At 47.2% G+C, this 20926-nt stretch overlaps 1 protein-coding gene across 1 annotated transcript; it reads right to left on the bottom strand.

The window, feature by feature from the left end:
* Positions 1-401: 401 nt before the first annotated feature.
* ddx31 (DEAD (Asp-Glu-Ala-Asp) box polypeptide 31) lies at positions 402-19556 on the bottom strand. The gene is made up of 21 exons (XM_079250944.1): positions 19494-19556; positions 19046-19312; positions 18831-18950; positions 18544-18692; positions 18357-18432; positions 18192-18235; positions 17983-18053; positions 16818-16927; positions 16699-16740; positions 13109-13173; positions 12523-12642; positions 12300-12406; positions 10708-10916; positions 10488-10634; positions 10339-10407; positions 10049-10099; positions 8211-8350; positions 8034-8118; positions 6124-6235; positions 5803-6052; positions 402-913 (listed from the first exon to the last, which is right to left on the bottom strand). Exons 2-21 carry the CDS (start codon positions 19160-19162, stop codon positions 781-783), a joined length of 2217 nt encoding a protein of 738 aa, XP_079107070.1. The 5' UTR covers positions 19163-19312; positions 19494-19556; the 3' UTR covers positions 402-780.
* Positions 19557-20926: the final 1370 nt, after the last annotated feature.

Here is a 20926-nt window from a genome sequence, read left to right as displayed (position 1 = left end):
TGGTGTCTCGACCACAAACTGTTTGCTGTTAACGTCCAGCTCTTCTCCTGGACCACCAGTCTGTCCAGGAAGACACCTGGAGTCCAGATTCAGACTTTTCTGCAGCAATTATCTGATCAAATATAAACCAGAAGATGAATTATTGATGCAGCAGGAGCTCCACAAAGCTCTTAAATCTTATTTTTCTATCTAAAACTAATATTTACTGATGTGGATCTGTTGTGTTTCTGTCGGGCTTTGTTCCAGCCAGACCGGACTCAGCCGGGGACGTTGGTCTTCAGGTCCGTCTCAGATGGAAGCCAAAGACGCTGCGCGCATAAAAACTCAGGAAACCTCAGCGTTTATAAGAACAAAAACATCCAAACTCTTCTTTATTCAGGTTTAGATAAAAACACACCAAGTCAAACAGAGGAATTCATGAGCTACGGCAGCCTGAAAGGACAAATCTCAGCTGCTGCTGACAGGAAACTGGCTGGACCAGAAGGAGAACCTGCTAAATCTGCGTTTATTCCTCAGATGTCATGAGGAGCTTTGGGGGGGCTGAGGGAACTGGACCGGCCTCTGGGACTCGTGTCCAGCTGGGTGAGTCCAGGATGTCTCTTTCTGATCGACTCCTTGTCCTCATTCCTCCTCCGTCTCTCTACTGAATCACAACCAGGAGCGAGCTGAAAGGATCTGATGCAACATCAGAGACGTTCCCACCGTAAGACACTGGTCCTGTCCGAGGTTCCACCTTCAGACCAGGACTTCTGTCTCCTTTACTCTGAGAGTTTGTTAGCATCACTGCTGCTCCTCTCCTGACCCACTGATTTTCCTCTTCCTCCTCTTCCTCCTCTTCGTGGCATCGTCTCCCTCCAAGCCGCTGGAGAACTCCGAGCGGAAAAGCTGGGCCTCCCTCCGACCCGGATGAAACCTGAAACCAAAGCGGGGGAAACAATCCCGTCAGGGCTCCTGCAAGTTTTTACTGGTTCAACTTTTTCAGGTTAAAACCAAAAACTCAGAGAATGAAAGTAAAAGTATTTGTTTCCATCGGCAGCGACTGACCTCCTGTGCACGTCAAGCGACAAGGCTCTGCTACGTACGACCCGCTACCACGTACCAGCAGTACTACCACGTACCAGCAGTACTACCACGTACCAGCAGTACTACCACATACCAGCAGTACTACCACATACCAGCAGTACTACCACGTACCAGCAGTACTACCACGTACCAGCAGTAGTTCCACGTACCAGCAGTACTACCACGTACCAGCAGTACTACCACGTACCAGCAGTACTACCACATACCAGCAGTACTACCACGTACCAGCAGTACTACCACGTACCAGCAGTACTACCACGTACCAGCAGTAGTTCCACGTACCAGCAGTACTACCACGTACCAGCAGTAGTTCCACGTACCAGCAGTACTACCACGTACCAGCAGTACCACCACGTACCAGCAGTACCACCACGTACCAGCAGTACTACCACGTACCAGCAGTACTACCACGTACCAGCAGTACCACCACGTACCAGCAGTACTACCACGTACCAGCAGTACCACCACGTACCAGCAGTACTACCACGTACCAGCAGTACTACCACGTACCAGCAGTACTACCACGTACCAGCAGTACCACCACGTACCAGCAGTACCACCACGTACCAGCAGTACTACCACGTACCAGCAGTAGTTCCACGTACCAGCAGTAGTTCCACGTACCAGCAGTACCACCACGTACCAGCAGTACCACCACGTACCAGCAGTACTACCACGTACCAGCAGTAGTTCCACGTACCAGCAGTACCACCACGTACCAGCAGTACTACCACGTACCAGCAGAAGTTCCACGTACCAGCAGTAGTTCCACGTACCAGCAGTAGTTCCACGTACCAGCAGTACTACGACGTACCAGCAGTACTACCACGTACCAGCAGTAGTTCCACGTACCAGCAGTAGTTCCACGTACCAGCAGTACTACCACGTACCAGCAGTACTACCACGTACCAGCAGTACTACCACGTACCAGCAGTAGTTCCACGTACCAGCAGTACTACCACGTACCAGCAGTACTACCACGTACCAGCAGTAGTTCCACGTACCAGCAGTACTACCACGTACCAGCAGTAGTTCCACGTACCAGCAGTAGTTCCACGTACCAGCAGTACTACCACGTACCAGCAGTACTACCACGTACCAGCAGTACTACCACGTACCAGCAGTAGTTCCACGTACCAGCAGTACTACCACGTACCAGCAGTACTACCACGTACCAGCAGTAGTTCCACGTACCAGCAGTACTACCACGTACCAGCAGTACTACCACGTACCAGCAGTAGTTCCACGTACCAGCAGTAGTTCCACGTACCAGCAGTACTACCACGTACCAGCAGTACTACCACGTACCAGCAGTACTACCACGTACCAGCAGTAGTTCCACGTACCAGCAGTACTACCACGTACCAGCAGTACTACCACGTACCAGCAGTACTACCACGTACCAGCAGTACTACCACGTACCAGCAGTAGTTCCACGTACCAGCAGTACTACCACGTACCAGCAGTACTACCACGTACCAGCAGTACCACCACGTACCAGCAGTAGTTCCACGTACCAGCAGTAGTTCCACGTACAGCAGTACTACGACGTACCAGCAGTACTACCACGTACAGCAGTACTACGACGTACCAGCAGTACTACCACGTACAGCAGTACTACGATGAACCAGCAGTACTACGACGTACCAGCAGTAGTACCACGTACCAGCAGTACTACAACGTACCAGCAGTACTACCACGTACCAGCAGTACTACGACGTACCAGCAGTACTACAACGTACAGGCAGTACTACGACGTACCAGCAGTACAACAACGTACAGGCAGTAGTTCCACGTACCAGCAGTACTACCACGTACCAGCAGTACTACGACGTACCAGCAGTACTACGACGTACCAGCAGTACTACCACGTACCAGCAGTACTACGACGTACCAGCAGTACTACCACGTACCAGCAGTACTACCGTGTACCAGCAGTACTACCGTGTACCAGCAGTACTACCGTGTACCAGCAGTACTATGACGTACCAGCAGTAGTACCACGTACCAGCAGTAGTACCACGTACCAGCAGTACTACGACGTACCAGCAGTACTACGACGTACCAGCAGTACTACGACGTACCAGCAGTACTACCACGTACCAGCAGTAGTTCCACGTACCAGCAGTAGTTCCACGTACAGCAGTACTACGACGTACCAGCAGTACTACCACGTACAGCAGTACTACGATGAACCAGCAGTACTACGACGTACCAGCAGTACTACCACGTACCAGCAGTACTACGACGTACCAGCAGTACTACGACGTACCAGCAGTACTACGACGTACCAGCAGTAGTACCACATACCAGCAGTAGTACCACATACCAGCAGAACTACCACGTACCAGCAGAACTACCACGTACCAGCAGAACTACCACGTACCAGCAGTACTACCACGTACCAGCAGTACTACAGCGTACAGCAATACTACGACGTACCAGCAGTACTACGACGTACCAGCAGTAGTACCACGTACCAGCAGTACTACCACGTACCAGCAGTACTACAACGTACAGCAGTACTACCACGAACCAGCAGTACTACAGCGTACAGCAATACTACGACATACCAGCAGTACTACAACGTACCAGCAGTAGTTCCACGTACCAGCAGTACTACGACGTACCAGCAGTACTACGACGTACCAGCAGTACTACGACGTACCAGCAGTAGTTCCACGTACCAGCAGTACTACGACGTACCAGCAGTACTACGACGTACCAGCAGTACTAAGACGTACCAGCAGTACTAAGACGTACCAGCAGTACTAAGACGTACCAGCAGTACTACCGTGTACCAGCAGTACTACCGTGTACCAGCAGTACTACCGTGTACCAGAAGTACTACAACGTACAGCAGTACTACCACGTACAGCAGTACTACCACGTACCAGCAGTAGTTCCACGTACCAGCAGTACTACCACGTACCAGCAGTACCACCACGTACCAGCAGTACTACGACGTACCAGCAGTACCACCACGTACCAGCAGTACTACGACGTACCAGCAGTACCACGACGTACCAGCAGTACTACCACGTACCAGCAGTACTACCACGTACCAGCAGTACTACGACTTACCAGCAGTACTACCACGTACCTGCAGTACTACGACGTACCAGCAGTACTACGACGTACCAGCAGTACTACGACGTACCAGCAGTACTACAACGTACCAGCAGTACTACAACGTACCAGCAGTACTACCACGTACCAGCAGTACTACCACGTACCAGCAGTACTACCACGTACCAGCAGTACTACCGTGTACCAGCAGTACTACGACATACCAGCAGTACTACGACATACCAGCAGTACTACGACATACAGCAGTACTACGACGTACCCAGCAGTACTACCACGTACAGCAGTACTAAGACGAACCAGCAGTACTACCACGTACCAGCAGTACTACCACGTACCAGCAGTAATACGACGTACCAGCAGTACTACCGTGTACCAGCAGTACTACGACGTACCAGCAGTAGTACGACGTACCAGCAGTAGTACGACGTACCCAGCAGTAGTACGACGTACCCAGCAGTACTACGACGTACCCAGCAGTACTACGACGTACCAGCAGTACTACGACGTACCCAGCAGTACTACGACGTACCAGCAGTACTACGACGTACCAGCAGTACTACGACGTACCAGCAGTACCACGACGTACCAGCAGTATCACGACGTACCAGCAGTAGTACGACGTACCAGCAGTACTACGATGTACCAGCAGTACTACGATGTACCAGCAGTAGTACCACGTACCGGCAGTACTACCACGTACCAGAAGTACTACCACGTACCAGAAGTACGACGTACGAGCAGTACTACCGTGTACCAGCAGTACTACCACGTACCAGAAGTACTACGACGTACCAGCAGTACTACCACGTACCAGAAGTACTACGACGTACCAGCAGTACTACCGTGTACCAGAAGTACTACGACGTACCAGCAGTACTACCGTGTACCAGCAGTACTACGACGTACCAGCAGTACTACCACGTACCAGCAGTACTACGACGTACCAGCAGTACTACGACGTACCAGCAGTACTACGACGTACCAGCAGTACTACCGTGTACCAGCAGTACTACGACGTACCAGCAGTACTACCACGTACCAGAAGTACTACGACGTACCAGCTGTACTACCGTGTACCAGCAGTACTACGACGTACCAGCAGTACTACCACGTACCAGAAGTACTACGAAGTACCAGCAGTACTACCGTGTACCAGAAGTACTACCGTGTACCAGCAGTACTACCGTGTACCAGCAGTACTACGACGTACCAGCAGTACTACGACGTACCAGAAGTACTACGACGTACCAGCAGTACTACCGTGTACCAGAAGTACTACGACGTACCAGCAGTACTACGACGTACCAGCAGTACTACCGTGTACCAGAAGTACTACGACGTACCAGCAGTACTACGACGTACCAGCAGTACTACCACGTACCAGCAGTACTACCACGTACCAGAAGTACTACGACGTACCAGCAGTACTACCACGTACCAGCAGTACTACCGTGTACCAGAAGTACTACGACGTACCAGCAGTACTACGACGTACCAGCAGTACTACCGTGTACCAGAAGTACTACGACGTACCAGCAGTACTACCACGTACCAGCAGTACTACCACGTACCAGCAGTACTACGACGTACCAGGTGGAACAGTCATTTCTGACTGACACTCAGTCTCACCTTTTCTGTCCAGATTTCCGCTGGTTCTGGTGCTGGTTCTGGTTCTTGACTGGACTCTGGTCTCCAGGTTTCTTTGGCGGCCTGGTCCTGGTCCCGGGACCACCTCGGCCCCCCGCGGAGGTCAGGCCCCGCGGAGCGTCTCTGAGGCCGAAGCTCTTGGCGGTGTGTCCCAGATGCAGCGAGCGGATGTGGAAGATGTGTTTTAGGTGAGCGGGGTAGGTGGTGTACGCACGCAGGAAGGACTGCAACGCTGCTTACATCAAACACAATCAGCCAATCAGACGACAGCGCTGACCTCCTGAGGTCACATGATCAACCTACCTTTCTTGGCGGCCTGCAGAGTCTGAGCGTCTGCGTGGACAAAGTTCTCAAACTCGGTTTGTAGGACGGTGGTGCGTTCACGGACCTCCTGCTCCAGAGCTTTGGATGAGCTCTGATGACACACACACATCACACACACAGACACACACACACACACACACACACACATCACATGATCTGATCAGGTTATTGATCACCAATCAGGACTCCAGAAACAGGATCCCATAAAAACATTCATCATTTACTGATTGAGACCTGCAAAGATCTTCACTTCATCATCTGGACCAAAAACAGAACCATGCATGACAGTCCACCTCATGTTCGTACTGTTAAACTGGTTTAAACTGGTTTAAAGTGGTGTAAACTGGTGTAAACTGGTGTCTTGAGATAATTTAGGCTGGGACTGGTCCTGGACCATGGAAGTGAGGAGTTTCCTGCAGATTTACTGTGTTCTGTACATTTTAACTGAAGATGTGGCAGAGATGGACGCCACAGGTGCACCATCCAGGTGCCATAAAGTCCTGCCATGTTTTCCCATCTACCTGTGCGTTGTTACAGCTAATCGTTACTAATATTTCAGTTCTACCAGTTAAACTCGGTGATGGTAACATGTAGTTAGAGATGACTTCTTTCAGTCCAGATGGTTAAAGTCAAACATATTTTCCAAACTGTTTTTGTGTTTTTCTGTAAACACTAAATAAACCATCAGTCATGTTTTTGCATTTCTTGGCCATAAAAGTATAAAAATGATCAGTCTGTAGGTCAGATCTGATGTTTTACTGATATCTGGGTGGTTTATGCAGACTGAATCTGTTTTTCAGATTCCTCACATAAGCCAGAAAACACCAGAAGTTTTATCCTTTCTGTCCAACTTCAGGAGGACAACTCACTGTGACGCTGCATGTTCATTACAACACATCAGCGTGTTACTGGAGCTCATTCTCCCTCATGTAGAAGATACTCATCATGTTGATGCATTTGTGTTTGACCTATTCTAATACTATGAATGAATGAATGAATGAATGAATGAATGAATGAATGCTGATCTAAACTAGACACAGTCCAGGGGATCCAGAACAGACAGACATGAAACCTCCATCCTGCAGGGGGACAAGACTCTGTACAACATCTGACATTTTATTCTAAAAGTAACCCTGCAAAGGAAGAAGGGACAAAAATAAATGGATGATGGTTGGATGAATAGATAGATGGATGGATGAATGAATTGATGGATGGATGAATAGACGGATGGTTGGATGAATGGATGGATGGATGGATGGATGGACGGATGGTTGGATGGATGGATGGACGAATAGACAGATGGTTGGATGAATAGATGGATGGATGGATAGATACATGGATGGATGGATATTCCATTAAAAGTCAACATAACGTTTCCTGTGTAGTTTAACAGACTGTAAAGACGAAAGACCATTAAAGACGTCTGGATTCCCGTTGCGGGTCGCTTCCACAACCAGTCTGACTTCTACGACCCCGTCACCCAAACACATTACCAGTAAAACCATGATAAAGAGATCTGGGTCTCATCTCTGAAAGACCCCACACAGTTTGGAGAAGCTTCTAGAGCTCTAGGTGTTCCTCAAAACACCACCTGGACAGTAAAAAATCTCCACTTTTCTTAAAAATTTATCTGCTGCTAAAGATCTGATCGTTTGATGCCAGAAGACACTTAAAGACGTCAGCGGGTGTGCTTTGTGGTTTCTGCATATGGAAAGTCCATTTGGCTGGATCATCTCCAAAATACATGTTCCCAACACGGGTTGTTACGCACCCTGAACAGGCCCCGACAGATGAACCCGGCCAAATCGGCTCCCATTCCCCGAACCACAACACTCAGCCCAAAACGCTGGCGGCTAACGAGTTAAGGACCTTGTGAGGAGACAACCTACCTTGCTGTGGTACTTGCCCCGCCCCTTGTACGAGTCGTCCATCATCAGACAGGATAGCACGTCGAGTAACTTCATCTCTGATAGGCTGAAACACAAACCCGGCCCCCTCAGTAAATACCAGCCAGAGGACCAATGAGATCATATTGCAGGATGCTCTACAGCAATCAGTCAACACACCTGATGTTGTTATTGGCCAGCTCGCTGATGAAGGCCGTCTCAGCGGGGGTGAGGAAGAGGAGGCTGCTTCCTCTTCCTCCAATACGAGCCGTCCGGCCGACCCGGTGAACGTACTCAGCAGCTGATGGTGGAGGAGTGTACTAGTAACACACAAAGAAGAAAATTGCTCTCTTATTGTTCAGAGCAGTCAGGAAAATCTTCCCCCATCCTTCCTTTTTTCATTGGATCATCAGTGTAGTAAGACTAGACATCAGCCCACTGTACAATCCCAGTCCTCAAACCAGTTAAACCAGCAGCAAGAGGCTGCAAAACTTAAACAACTGGAGTGACATTTACATTTTTAACTAAGAACGAGTCAGTTACATGACTAGTGCGACCGTTTAACTTGGAATAGGTCAGTAACGTGACCAGTTTAACTGGGAACAGAAAGATAGGCGGAGCCTCCGTGAAGTCACCAGAAGGTTTCTGAAAATGTGAGCTCATTGGACGGTTCCCACTTTTAGCATTTTGGCAGCATCACATGTGCTGTCATTCCTGGAAATGACAAAAATGGGCAAAGAGGTGGAGCTGGGAGGGATGGGGGGGGGGGTTGAGTGTGGGGGGTGGATGATTGACATCTAGCGAACTCAAAGCTGCCTGTAGTTAAGAGCTAATAGAGCTAACCCGCAGCTAATAGAAGCTAACCAGAGGTGAGCGGGCTAAAGCTAAGTCGCTCTGTTAACCTGCCTAACACCGCGGTTGTTCTACATTCTGACTTCTTGCAGCTGGATATTGGGTACCTGTCAATCAGAAGGACACGCCCCTAATTATGCCAAATTAAAAAAAAAAAAATTCCCTCCCCCCACAGTTATCATGAAGCATATCCTAATATACCTCAGATGTATTTTTACCAGGCTGTAAACATGTTTATTCCTGCTGTAAACATGTTTATTTCTGCTGTGAAGTTGGTCTTTTTAACATGGGAGTCTATGGGGATTTGCTGTTTTGGAGCCCCTAGTGGATGAAAGGGGAACTCCAGGTTTTGGCTTCACTTTTAACTGCTGGAGGTTGCTGCTTAGGAACAAGTGAGTAACATGACTGAATAAACTCGAAACAGGCTAGTCACATTGCTGACATCACTGGTTTAACTGGGAATGGGTTGGTAACGTCACTGTGTTTAAGGGAGCATTTCAGGGAGGCAGAGTCTCTCAGATGGAAAGATGGACTCCTAAAGTTGTTTCTAATTTTTTGCTTCAGGCCTAACTCTCTAGATGTTTTGCTGCCATCAGCAGATATTTCCCATCAGATGATAAAATGTTCCAGTTTCATCATCTGACATGATGTTTATCTTCTGCTGGGAATAAATATTAGTTGCTGAGATTCTGCTTTAAATACATTATAAACATCATCTCAGTTATGTTGCATTAGGAGGTTAGGGGTTAGGGTTAGTTAAGTATCGGTTAGTTAGGATTAGTTAAGTTTGGGTTAGTTAAGATTTGTTAAGTTTGGGTTAGTTAGGGTTTGTTCAGTTTGGGTTAGTTAGGGTTCATTAAGTATGGGTTAGTTAGGGTTTGTTAAGTATGGGTTAGTTAGGGTTAGCTAAGTATGGTTAGTTAGGGTTAGTTAAGTTTGGGTTAGTTAGGGTTTGTTCAGTTTGGGTTAGTTAGGGTTTGTTAAGTATGGGTTAGTTAGGGTTAGCTAAGTATGGTTAGTTAGGGTTAGTTAAGTTAGGGTTAGTTAAGTTTGGGTTAGTTAGGGTTATTAAGGTTTGGGTTAGTTAGGGTTCGTTAAGTTTGGGTTAGTTAGGATTAGGGTTTATAACATTTACACCAGTTTGTCATGCAGGAGTGTATATTTACCTGAATAATCCAGGTTACCCAAGGAAGGTCCAGACCTCTAGCTGCAACATCCTGAAACAAAATTCCGTTACAGCTAACTATTTCAGACCGACAACCTGGTCTGGACCTGGTGGCCGGAGTCAGACCGCCACCTTGTGGCCCACCGAGACCAGAATCCAGCTTTGGATTGATTACATTTACATTGCAACTGATTTTCTGAAACACTGAGGTGTAAAGACCAGTTCACTGTGTGTAAATTCAGTCTTCATTCTGGTATGTGTACCATGTCGGGTAACTGGTAACTCACTCACCGTACACAGCAGGACTCCAGAACCAGCAGAACCAACAGCTGAAAACTGCTCAAAGACCTCTAATCGTTCCTGGTTAGGAAAACAAACACACACCTGAGCACACTGATCAATGAGCAGCGGTGACGTTCGGACACAGTGGCTGCGTTTACCTCTTGTTTCAAGTTGCCATGTAGACGCAGGAACTGGATCTTGTGATTGGTGGAGGGGCCGGAGAGGACAGAGGTGAAGAGGAAGTAGAGGAACTCAGCGACCTCGCAGCTCGACACAAAGACAATGACTTTGTTGTTCTGAGAAAACTAAAGCAACAGGCTGTCAGGTCACCATGGCAACAGCTTACCCATCATTTCCCGGGTTGTGTTAAATGTTCACCTTGCACTTGTCCAGTATGAACGCAGCCAGGCAGACCAGTCGGAGCTTACTGGGAACCACCACCACAAACTGCTTTAGAGCCTCCGGTACAGCAAAGCTCTCTGACTGGCTGTCGGGGGTGGGGTCAGAGGGTGGCGGCGAGGAGGCGTGGCCAGAAACATGGATGCTGACTGGATCCTTTAAGCAGACGTCAGCTAAGTGAGTAACAGCTGAAACACCGACAGAATGAGATGTTAACTACTGCTGTTAAAGTTCAACCTGAAATATGCTCTAAACATAAATAAGACTTAAAACTTCAGTTTATTAAGGATCATATTCTGTTTAAATCTATATTTATATCTGGTCCTCAGAATGAATACTGTGCTTCTAGGAATTAAAATGATGCCCTCAGATAGTATGTACCACATTAAATAATAGCTTATAGAGATTATATGACAGGAAGACACAATTTCCATGGAAACTAGCGGGACTTTTATTGCCATGGAAACTAACAGGACCTTCATGAGTTATTTCAAACGAAAGCTGGAGTCATAGGAGACAAAGCAGAAGAGTATTTTAGAGCTGGAACAAAAACAACAACAGTATAACATGAGGCTTGTAGTTGCAGTACCAGGACCTGGTAGGTTCCCCCATGCTAAGCAGGTCTGGAGGGAAGAAATCAGATAAAACCCAACTCAGGCGACCTCTATACTATATTAAAATATTGCTTCAAAGTTTCCTTTACTCAGTTAGCTAAGCTAGCTGCTGCTCCCTCCGCAGGATGTGTTCCTTTACTCAGTTAGCTAAGCTAGCTGCTGCTCCCTCAGCAGGATGTGTTCCTTTACTCAGTTAGCTAAGCTAGCTGCTGCTCCCTAAGCAGGATGTGTTCCTTTACTCAGTTAGCTAAGCTAGCTGCTGCTCCCTCAGCAGGATGTGTTCCTTTACTCAGTTAGCTAAGCTAGCTGCTGCTCCCTCAGCAGGATGTGTTCCTTTACTCAGTTAGCTAAGCTAGCTGCTGCTCCCTAAGCAGGATGTGTTCCTTTACTCAGTTAGCTAAGCTAGCTGCTGCTCCCTCAGCAGGATGTGTTCCTTTACTCAGTTAGCTAAGCTAGCTGCTGCTCCCTCAGCAGGATGTGTTCCTTTACTCAGTTAGCTAAGCTAGCTGCTGCTCCCTAAGCAGGATGTGTTCCTTTACTCAGTTAGCTAAGCTAGCTGCTGCTCCCTCAGCAGGATGTGTTCCTTTACTCAGTTAGCTAAGCTAGCTGCTGCTCCCTAAGCAGGATGTGTTCCTTTACTCAGTTAGCTAAGCTAGCTGCTGCTCCCTCAGCAGGATGTGTTCCTTTACTCAGTTAGCTAAGCTAGCTGCTGCTCCCTCAGCAGGATGTGTTCCTTTACTCAGTTAGATAAGCTAGCTGCAGATCCCTCCGCAGGATGTGTTTCTTTACTCAGTTAGCTAAGGTAGCTACTGCTCCCTCTGCAGTTTGGTTTCCTTTACTCAGTTAGCTAAGCTAGCTGAGGCTACCTTCATCCTGCGGGAATGGTCTGACTCTCGAGGCAGCTGGCGGTTTCTTCCGGGGAGGCAGCAGTGAGGTAAAAACACGGTGTGTGTTTACCGTGTGTCAGCGTTGCAGAGAGCAGTACGTTCTGCCGGGCTGGTCCTGTAGAATTCAGACTGTTTAATATGATGGTCAGGTCTTTCTCGAAGCCCAGGTCCAGGGTCCTGTAGGAGGAACCATCATGAACTCACTACTTATAACCCAGTAAGAGCAGACCAGACACTGGGATGTTAAACTGGTTGAAGGGCTGAACGTGACCCATCAACAGTAAACATGTCACCTGTCCGCCTCGTCCAGGACCAGCCAGCGGACCGCACTGAAGGCCATGCTCAGGGTGTGTTTGATGTGATCGACCAGACGTCCAGGAGTCGACACCAGGATGTTGATTCCTTTACGGATCCTGAAAGGAAACAAGTCTTTAGAACTTCATGAAGAATCAGCCTGGTTCTCCTGACAGCTTGGGTCCACTTAAACCCAATTTTACCCTCAAATAAACCAGATTCCAGTTTTACAAAGCTCTGTGTTACAGATAAAAACAAGGGGAACTGCATCTTCACTCCTCTCTTTCACAGAGACATGGTCTCTGAACCAGGTATGGACCAGATCTCTCACATGAACCAAATCTCTAAACCAGGTCTGGACCAGGTCTCTGATGTGAACTGATGTGAAACAGAAACCCAGGTAGGATGTGTTAATGGGTTGTGTGACATGTTGGAACAGTAGCATTACCTGCTAACAGCAACACTGACTGTATAGGGTTCATATATGAAGCTGACATGATGGCTGAACACCTGCAGAGACCAGGTAGTCTCTGGTCCACTGGGTCCCTGCAGGTCAGAGCTGTAACAACCTGAAGTCAAACACACCTGGCCTTCTCTGCTTTCCTCTTCTCTCCTCCCATCAGGACACCTGGGACAATCCAGGTAAATGGCTGCACAGAGAGAGAGAGGGAGCGAGAGAGAGAGAGAGAGAGAGAGAGAGAGAGAGAGAAAGAGAGAGAGAGAGAGAGAGAGAGAGATTCTACACCAGGAGTATCAAAAGTTGGTCCTGCAGGTTTTCCACGTATCTCTGCTCCAACACACCTGGCTTCCATTAAATGGATCCAACAGCTAATGAAGTTGTGCACAATGAGTGATTAGTTTGAGTCATGTGTGCTGGAGCAGGGACACATAGATTGTGGCCCTCGAGGACCGGAGCTGGGCATGCCTGTTCCACACTGTATAAGGTGGATCTTCAAAGTCTGAGGAACATTTTTCTGAACAACAACTTGGTAAGTTCAGTTGAAAAGTTGACACTAAACGTTTCCATGTTGCCGTCAAGCCGAACGGCGCACAAGTCGTGTTGTTATGCTAGCTGTTGCTAACGGACTAAGAGACGAAGGCTGCTGAGAGTACATGACTCAGTTAGGAGATGTTGATATTTAATTTCTGCTGGCATAAAAGATTTTAGTAAACATGAAATTTGCATGATACGCTTCATTATTAGAAGGTGAAACATGAAATGTATTCATGATTTTGTTCTTGAATGAGGAAACAGCTTTCAGCGGATCAGGAAAATGTGGGATGAAGTTGTTCTTACTGCTGAACTCAGTCATGGAAACATCCTGCTCTTACATGACCTGGAGATAATGTAAATGTTGGACCATTAAATCAGACATGTTGGTAGCTTTATTCTCCCCGTGGTCAGATAAATAATTCTGTTGTAGTTTTTAGAAGACAGCTATGATGTAAGGATTAAACAACAAGGAGCCATCCAGTCCCCGGTTTTATACAGCGGAGCTGCTAAAACAACCACTGTCAAGCTACAGCACGTTTCTCTCTTTCATCTGTCAAAAGCCAGCTGATCTGAACCGAGTGATGAAGACGTTGCTATGGTGATGCCCGTAATACTGTCATATAACGGTGATTTAACTCACTGAACAACTTGTGCGTTTATACAAAAATAATGCAGCAAGTTGGCGTTAGAATTATCACTGACCCTGGTGGTACCACTCGTACATGCCCAACAGTAATACACTCTCACACACACACACACACACACACACACACACACACACACACACACACGGACACACTCACATACACCCACCATGTCACTGTGTGCAGGCAGGTGATATACAGTCGCTGATCTCTGTCCTACATTACTATGCCGTGTAAAATAATTCTGTTCTGGTTACCGCGGTAACCAGCACCGAACCAACATGATAAATAAATAAACTTCAAGATTAGAAGATAAAATACATTCATGGGTTACTGTGGACTGCTGTCTTATGTCGTCAGTCCAGATACGCTTTCAGATCTATGCCCAGTCCAGTTACCGACCTGTTGCCAGTTAAACCAGTCATGTTACCGACCTGTTGCCAGTTAAACCAGTCCAGTTACCGACCTGTTGCCAGTTACACCAGTCATGTTACCAACCTGTTGCCAGTTAAACCAGTCATGATGTCGACCTGTTGCCAGTTGAACCAGTCATGTTCCCGACCTGTTGCCAGTTAAACCAGTAATATTACGGACCTTTTGCCAGTTAAACCAGTGACGTGACCGACCTGTTACCAGTTAAACCAGTGACGTGACCGACCTTTTGCCAGTTAAACCAGTGACGTGACCGACCTGTTGCCAGTTAAACCAGTAATATTACGGACCTTTTGCCAGTTAAACCAGTGACGTGACCGACCTGTTACCAGTTAAACCAGTGACGTGACCGACCTTTTGCCAGTTAAACCAGTGACGTGACCGACCTGTTGCCAGTTAAACCAGTGACGTGACCGACCTGTTGCCAGTTAAACCAGTGACGTGACCGACCTGTTACCAGTTAAAACAGTGACGTGACCGACCTGTTGCCAGTTAAACCAGTGACGTGACCGACCTGTTTCCAGTTAAACCAGTGACGTGACCGACCTGTTGCCAGTTAAACCAGTGACGTGACCGACCTGTTTCCAGTTAAACCAGTGACGTGACCGACCTGTTGCCAGTTAAACCAGTGACGTGACCGACCTGTTGCCAGTTAAAACAGTGACGTGACCGACCTGTTGCCAGTTAAACCAGTGACGTGACCGACCTGTTGCCAGTTAAACCAGTGACGTGACCGACCTGTTGCCAGTTAAACCAGTGACGTGACCGACCTGTTGCCAGTTAAACCAGTGACGTGACCGACCTGTTTCCAGTTAAACCAGTGACGTGACCGACCTGTTGCCAGTTAAACCAGTGATGTGACCGACCTGTTGCCAGTTAAAACAGTGACGTGACCGACCTGTTGCCAGTTAAACCAGTGACGTGACCGACCTGTTGCCAGTTAAACCAGTGACGTGACCGACCTGTTGCCAGTTAAACCAGTGATGTGACCGACCTGTTGCCAGTTAAACCAGTGACGTGACCGACCTGTTACCAGTTAAACCAGTGACGTGACCGACCTGTTGCCAGTTAAACCAGTGATGTGACCGACCTGTTGCCAGTTAAACCAGTGACGTGACCGACCTGTTACCAGTTAAAACAGTGACGTGACCGACCTGTTGCCAGTTAAACCAGTGACGTGACCGACCTGTTGCCAGTTAAACCAGTGACGTGACCGACCTGTTTCCAGTTAAACCAGTGATGTGACCGACCTGTTTCCAGTTAAACCAGTGACGTGACCGACCTGTTGCCAGTTAAACCAGTGACGTGACCGACCTGTTGCCAGTTAAACCAGTGACGTGACCGACCTGTTACCAGTTAAAACAGTGACGTGACCGACCTGTTGCCAGTTAAACCAGTGACGTGACCGACCTGTTACCAGTTAAAACAGTGACGTGACCGACCTGTTACCAGTTAAAACAGTGACGTGACCGACCTGTTGCCAGTTAAACCAGTGACGTGACCGACCTGTTGCCAGTTAAACCAGTGACGTGACCGACCTGTTTCCAGTTAAACCAGTGACGTGACCGACCTGTTGCCAGTTAAACCAGTGATGTGACCGACCTGTTACCAGTTAAAACAGTGACGTGACCGACCTGTTGCCAGTTAAACCAGTGACGTGACCGACCTGTTTCCAGTTAAACCAGTGACGTGACCGACCTGTTGCCAGTTAAACCAGTGATGTGACCGACCTGTTACCAGTTAAAACAGTGACGTGACCGACCTGTTGCCAGTTAAACCAGTGACGTGACCGACCTGTTTCCAGTTAAACCAGTGACGTGACCGACCTGTTGCCAGTTAAACCAGTGACGTGACCGACCTGTTGCCAGTTAAACCAGTGATGTGACCGACCTGTTGCCAGTTAAACCAGTGATGTGACCGACCTGTTGCCAGTTAAACCAGTGACGTGACCGACCTGTTGCCAGTTAAACCAGTGACGTGACCGACCTGTTGCCAGGTAAACATGAGCTCCAACATGTGTGGCAGAACAACGGCTGCTTCAGCCACTGGTTAAACTGGGATGATGCGTCCGACGCGACTGGCGGTGATGGAAGTGTGGATGTTACCTTCAGAAGCTTCTGGAAGGTCTGGAAGGTCTGCAGAGCGAGCTGAGGACCAGCAGGACAGTGAATCAGACAGGACAGGAAGCTACGAAGCGACCAGCAGCAGAGTTAAAGTGTCAAACCTCTCTGGTGGGGACGATAATGAGGGCCAGAGGACCGTCGGACCTGCTGACCTTCGGCTGAATGGACTGGAGACCCTGAACCAGCGGGACGGCGTAGGACAGAGTCTTACCTGAAACCAAATCTCTTTGATACAGGTGTTTACACTCATGATGCACATGCAGAAATAAACACTGAATGTCTTTATTACTTTGTTTCCACTCATTTGACAGTAAACATGTTAAAACCAAGCGGCAACCTCCGGCGGTAAAAAGTGAAATCTGTTCGGAAGTGCCAAAAACTGCAGTTCCCCCTTCATCCACTAGGGGCTCCAAAACAGAGCAAATCCCCATAGACTCCCATGTTATAAAAGACCAACTTCACAGCAGAAATAAACATGTTTAGGAGAGAAATAAACATGTTTACATCAGGAACAAACATGTTTACATCAGGAATAAACATGTTTACAGCCTGGTACAAAAATCCATTTCGGTTTAATTGTTCAGGTTTACCTTCATGACAACTGTGGGGGGAGTGAATTTTTTTCTAACTCGCACGTTTAAAAGTAATTTAATCTCAAAATTCGGCATATTTAGGGGCGTGTCATTTTGATTGACAGGTACCCGATCTCCCGCTTCCAGTCAGAAGAACGTAGAACAACCGCGGTTTTTAGCCGGTTAACAACGTGACTTAGCTTTAGCCCGCTTACCTCCGTTAGCTGGTTAGCTCCTGTTATCTCCGGGTTAGCTCGGTTAGCTCTTAGCTTCAGAAAGCTCGTTCGAGTTCACTCAATGTCAATCATCCACCATGACGCTCACAGCCCCCCTCTCAGCTCCACCTCTTTACCCATATTTGTATTTTCCGTGCGAGACGACACGCATGTCCCTGCCAAGATGGTGATGGTAGGAACCGCCCACCGACCTTAAATTCAGCTCTTCAGAAACCTACGGGTGACATCACGGAGGCTACGTCCATCTTTTATATACAGTCTATGGTTAACCGTAAAGTTCCAGGAACATATTTAGCCGCTATATCGCCTGTTTTCTGTGAGGACGTATGATTGGTCAGGTCAGCCGCCGCCTGTGGAGAAGACCCAGCCTCTGCTGGTCTTCCTGGACCAGAATTGTGACCCACATGCTGTTGTTCTCCTGCTCTGGATCAGCTGATGGAGCTGTAGCTATGTCTCACCTGAGCCCGTCTGGGATCGAACGACGGCATCTCGACCCGACAGAAGAGCGGGGATGGTCTGCTTCTGTACGCTGAACACACACAAGGAACATGTGATCAGAGCGTGTTGCTGACGTCATGGGAACCTTCTTGTCTCCACACAGATCTGTTACTGTGCTGGTTAAAACGTCTAACGACTGGTATGTGGACATGAACCACTTCATACTGACCTGGTCAGAGTGGAAACATTCATGACTTTGTCCAGTGTTGCCACCTGGTGGACAGAAGTAGCCAATCAAAACGCATAAAAGTGTTCAATCATCAAATCAATAAAAATGAGAGGACAGTCTTCACAGATGCAGAAAAACAGGGATGTGTGTGTGTGTGTGTGTTACCAGGTGGGGATGCAGGTGGAGGTCCGAAAACGAGTCCGATGTGAAAATCTGCTCCGTTACCGGCGAAACAGCTGGTCTGAAAGACACAGATGGAGAAAAAGGAGGAGTTTTGGAATGAACCAATCAGAAGCCAGTGAGCTGAACCAATCAGAATCCAGTCAGCTGAACCAATCAGAAGCTGGTCTACCTGTGCAGGTCGGGGATATCTGGGTTGTGTTTAAACAGAGATGAAGTCTTGATGCTGCCGCGTCCCAGTTCCTTCCCAGCATCTGTCGTCTTCTCCTGATTGTCTCTCTTCTTCTGTGGTGTCCTGTGTGTTTCTTCAGGGGGCGGAGCCTGAACAATAAGGCGTTAATTTCTTCTTCTGTTGTTTTCATGCATGAAACAGTGTGATGTTCCACATTGTTTCAAGAGCTTCAAACATGTTTCTAACGCTAGCATGTTAGCATCATGCTAAAATGGAGGTCAGCTCACCTGTCGGTCTTCCTCCTCCTCCTCCTCTTCCTCCTCCACATGAGGAAGGTGAAGTCTCCTCTGGTTTAAGGAGCATCTGGTCTCCTCCGAGGAGCTGAATCTCTTCTTCTTTGCTGCTTTCTGGGAGTTAAAACGACCACAGAATGAGTGTGTGTGTTTATGAGTGTGTGTGTTTTCTGTATGTGTTTGATGTGTGTGTGTGTGTGTTAACTCACTGCAGCCCATCTTTGCTGACTGGTGACACGTGACCTCCTGCTGGTCAAAGCTGATGATGATGATGAAGAACTGCTGCAGATGTTCAGACACAGCTGTTCGTCTGCTGGAGACGGCATCACCTCACCTGCTGCACGCGCTCAAGCAGCTACAATGACGCCACAAAGTTCACGCGCCGGTCTTGGGATATGGTCGCTGTGTGGCAGCACGCGCAGGTCCTGCTGAGCACGAGCGCGAGTTTCACCGTCAGGATCTATGATCGACACATTCTGGATGGAAACCACGACGTGAGAGTTAAAGTACCGCCTCACGCACGCACGTGAGTCTGTGGAAACTAACGCCAGCATGTTAGCATCATGCTAAAAGTTACTTCCGGTTTGAAAATGCGTCTCGCGTTCTGATCAAATGTAAATAAACAAAATAAAAAACATGGAAACAATCAAAACTCACCATAAAAGTGTCCGAATAGACACACGAGGGAATCTGTTCCTGCTACGTTAGTGAAGCCCCGCCCCTCCACAGCTGACAGCATGGACATGCGCAGTAGCATTGTGTCAACGCAAAGCCTTTTTTTTTTTTTTTTAATAAATTGAATTAAATCTTTATTTCCGTGGATGATTTACTTCTGTAAATAAAATTAAATAAATCAGATTATTCCAGATTTTAAATATTAAATGACATAATTTGTTGGTTTAGTTAGTAAATTCTACTTATATGATGAAAAAAATTTATTTTATAACTTGTCTTTGCAAAGCAAATGAGAAATTATTTATTTATATTTATTCCAATAAAAGATGTTCCAGAAGCAGCTTACCTTCTGGAACATCTTTTATTATTCTAATAAAAGATGTTCCACAAGGTATGTTACTGTTCTGTATGTTGTTTCATTAAAATAAACTTTTTGTTTTATTTAATCTATAGATTACATAAAGAGTTAAAAGAATTTAAACAGAATACAAACAAAGTGTTTTAATGCCGTTTTCATTCGTCGGCTGAGATAAATTTAATGTTCAATGTAAAACAACTTGAAATGTCTGATAAACATTTAGGTTATTCACAGATAAAACATCTTGATGTATTTTATTGAGCTTCAGGCTGAATTATCTCTTTGAACAGAAATATGATGAATAATATAGAATAAGCATGATGATAACATCCTGTCAGCTTATATTTGATTTAAAAAATGTTTTCAGAACAAATTACTCTTTTTATTATAAAATCTGGTTTAAATGATTAAAAATGTTTATTTTCCTCCTGAAAGTTTAGATTTAATCCTGAAACTGGTGAAAATATGGATCCACAACTTTTATAGTTCTGGTTCTGGTCCTGGTTTTGTCTTTGGTCCTTGTTCTTGTTAAGAATCAGGTCTGGTCATGTGATGATGCAACACACACACACACACACACACACACACACACACACACACACCAGATTCACACAGATCAGTGGATCTGTGGACCAGTGGATCTGTGGACCAGTGGACCAGTGGCTGGTGGATCCCAGCATCGACATGGACTCGGGCAGCAGTTTGTCCCATGATGCATCAGTCTACTAAGCAGCAGGTTTTGGTATGAAGACATCTCACTATGATTGGTGGAAACAGCCTGTATGCATGATGTCAGCGGTTGTCGTGGTTATCAGAACTTCACTGATGCTGGACTGGGACGATGCTCAGGAACCAACTCAGCCAATCAGTGTGTAGAATCTGGTACTCAGCATGGACCCATGGTCCAGTTCTGTGGGACCACATCCAGTGGCCCCAGTTGATCCAGAACCCAGTTTGTTGATGGAAAATGGACCTTAGACTCCCGTAGACCAAAACAAACTTTATTTAAACAACATAAAACCACAGAACATTCTGCAGTCCAGGTGGGTCCAGGTGG

Source organism: Telmatherina bonti, assembly GCF_933228915.1.
Source record: "Telmatherina bonti genome assembly, chromosome: 13".
NCBI classification, from domain to species: domain Eukaryota; kingdom Metazoa; phylum Chordata; class Actinopteri; order Atheriniformes; family Telmatherinidae; genus Telmatherina; species Telmatherina bonti.
The sequence above is the reverse complement of the archived record's forward strand: the minus strand, read 5'-3'. Positions and strand labels throughout refer to the sequence as shown.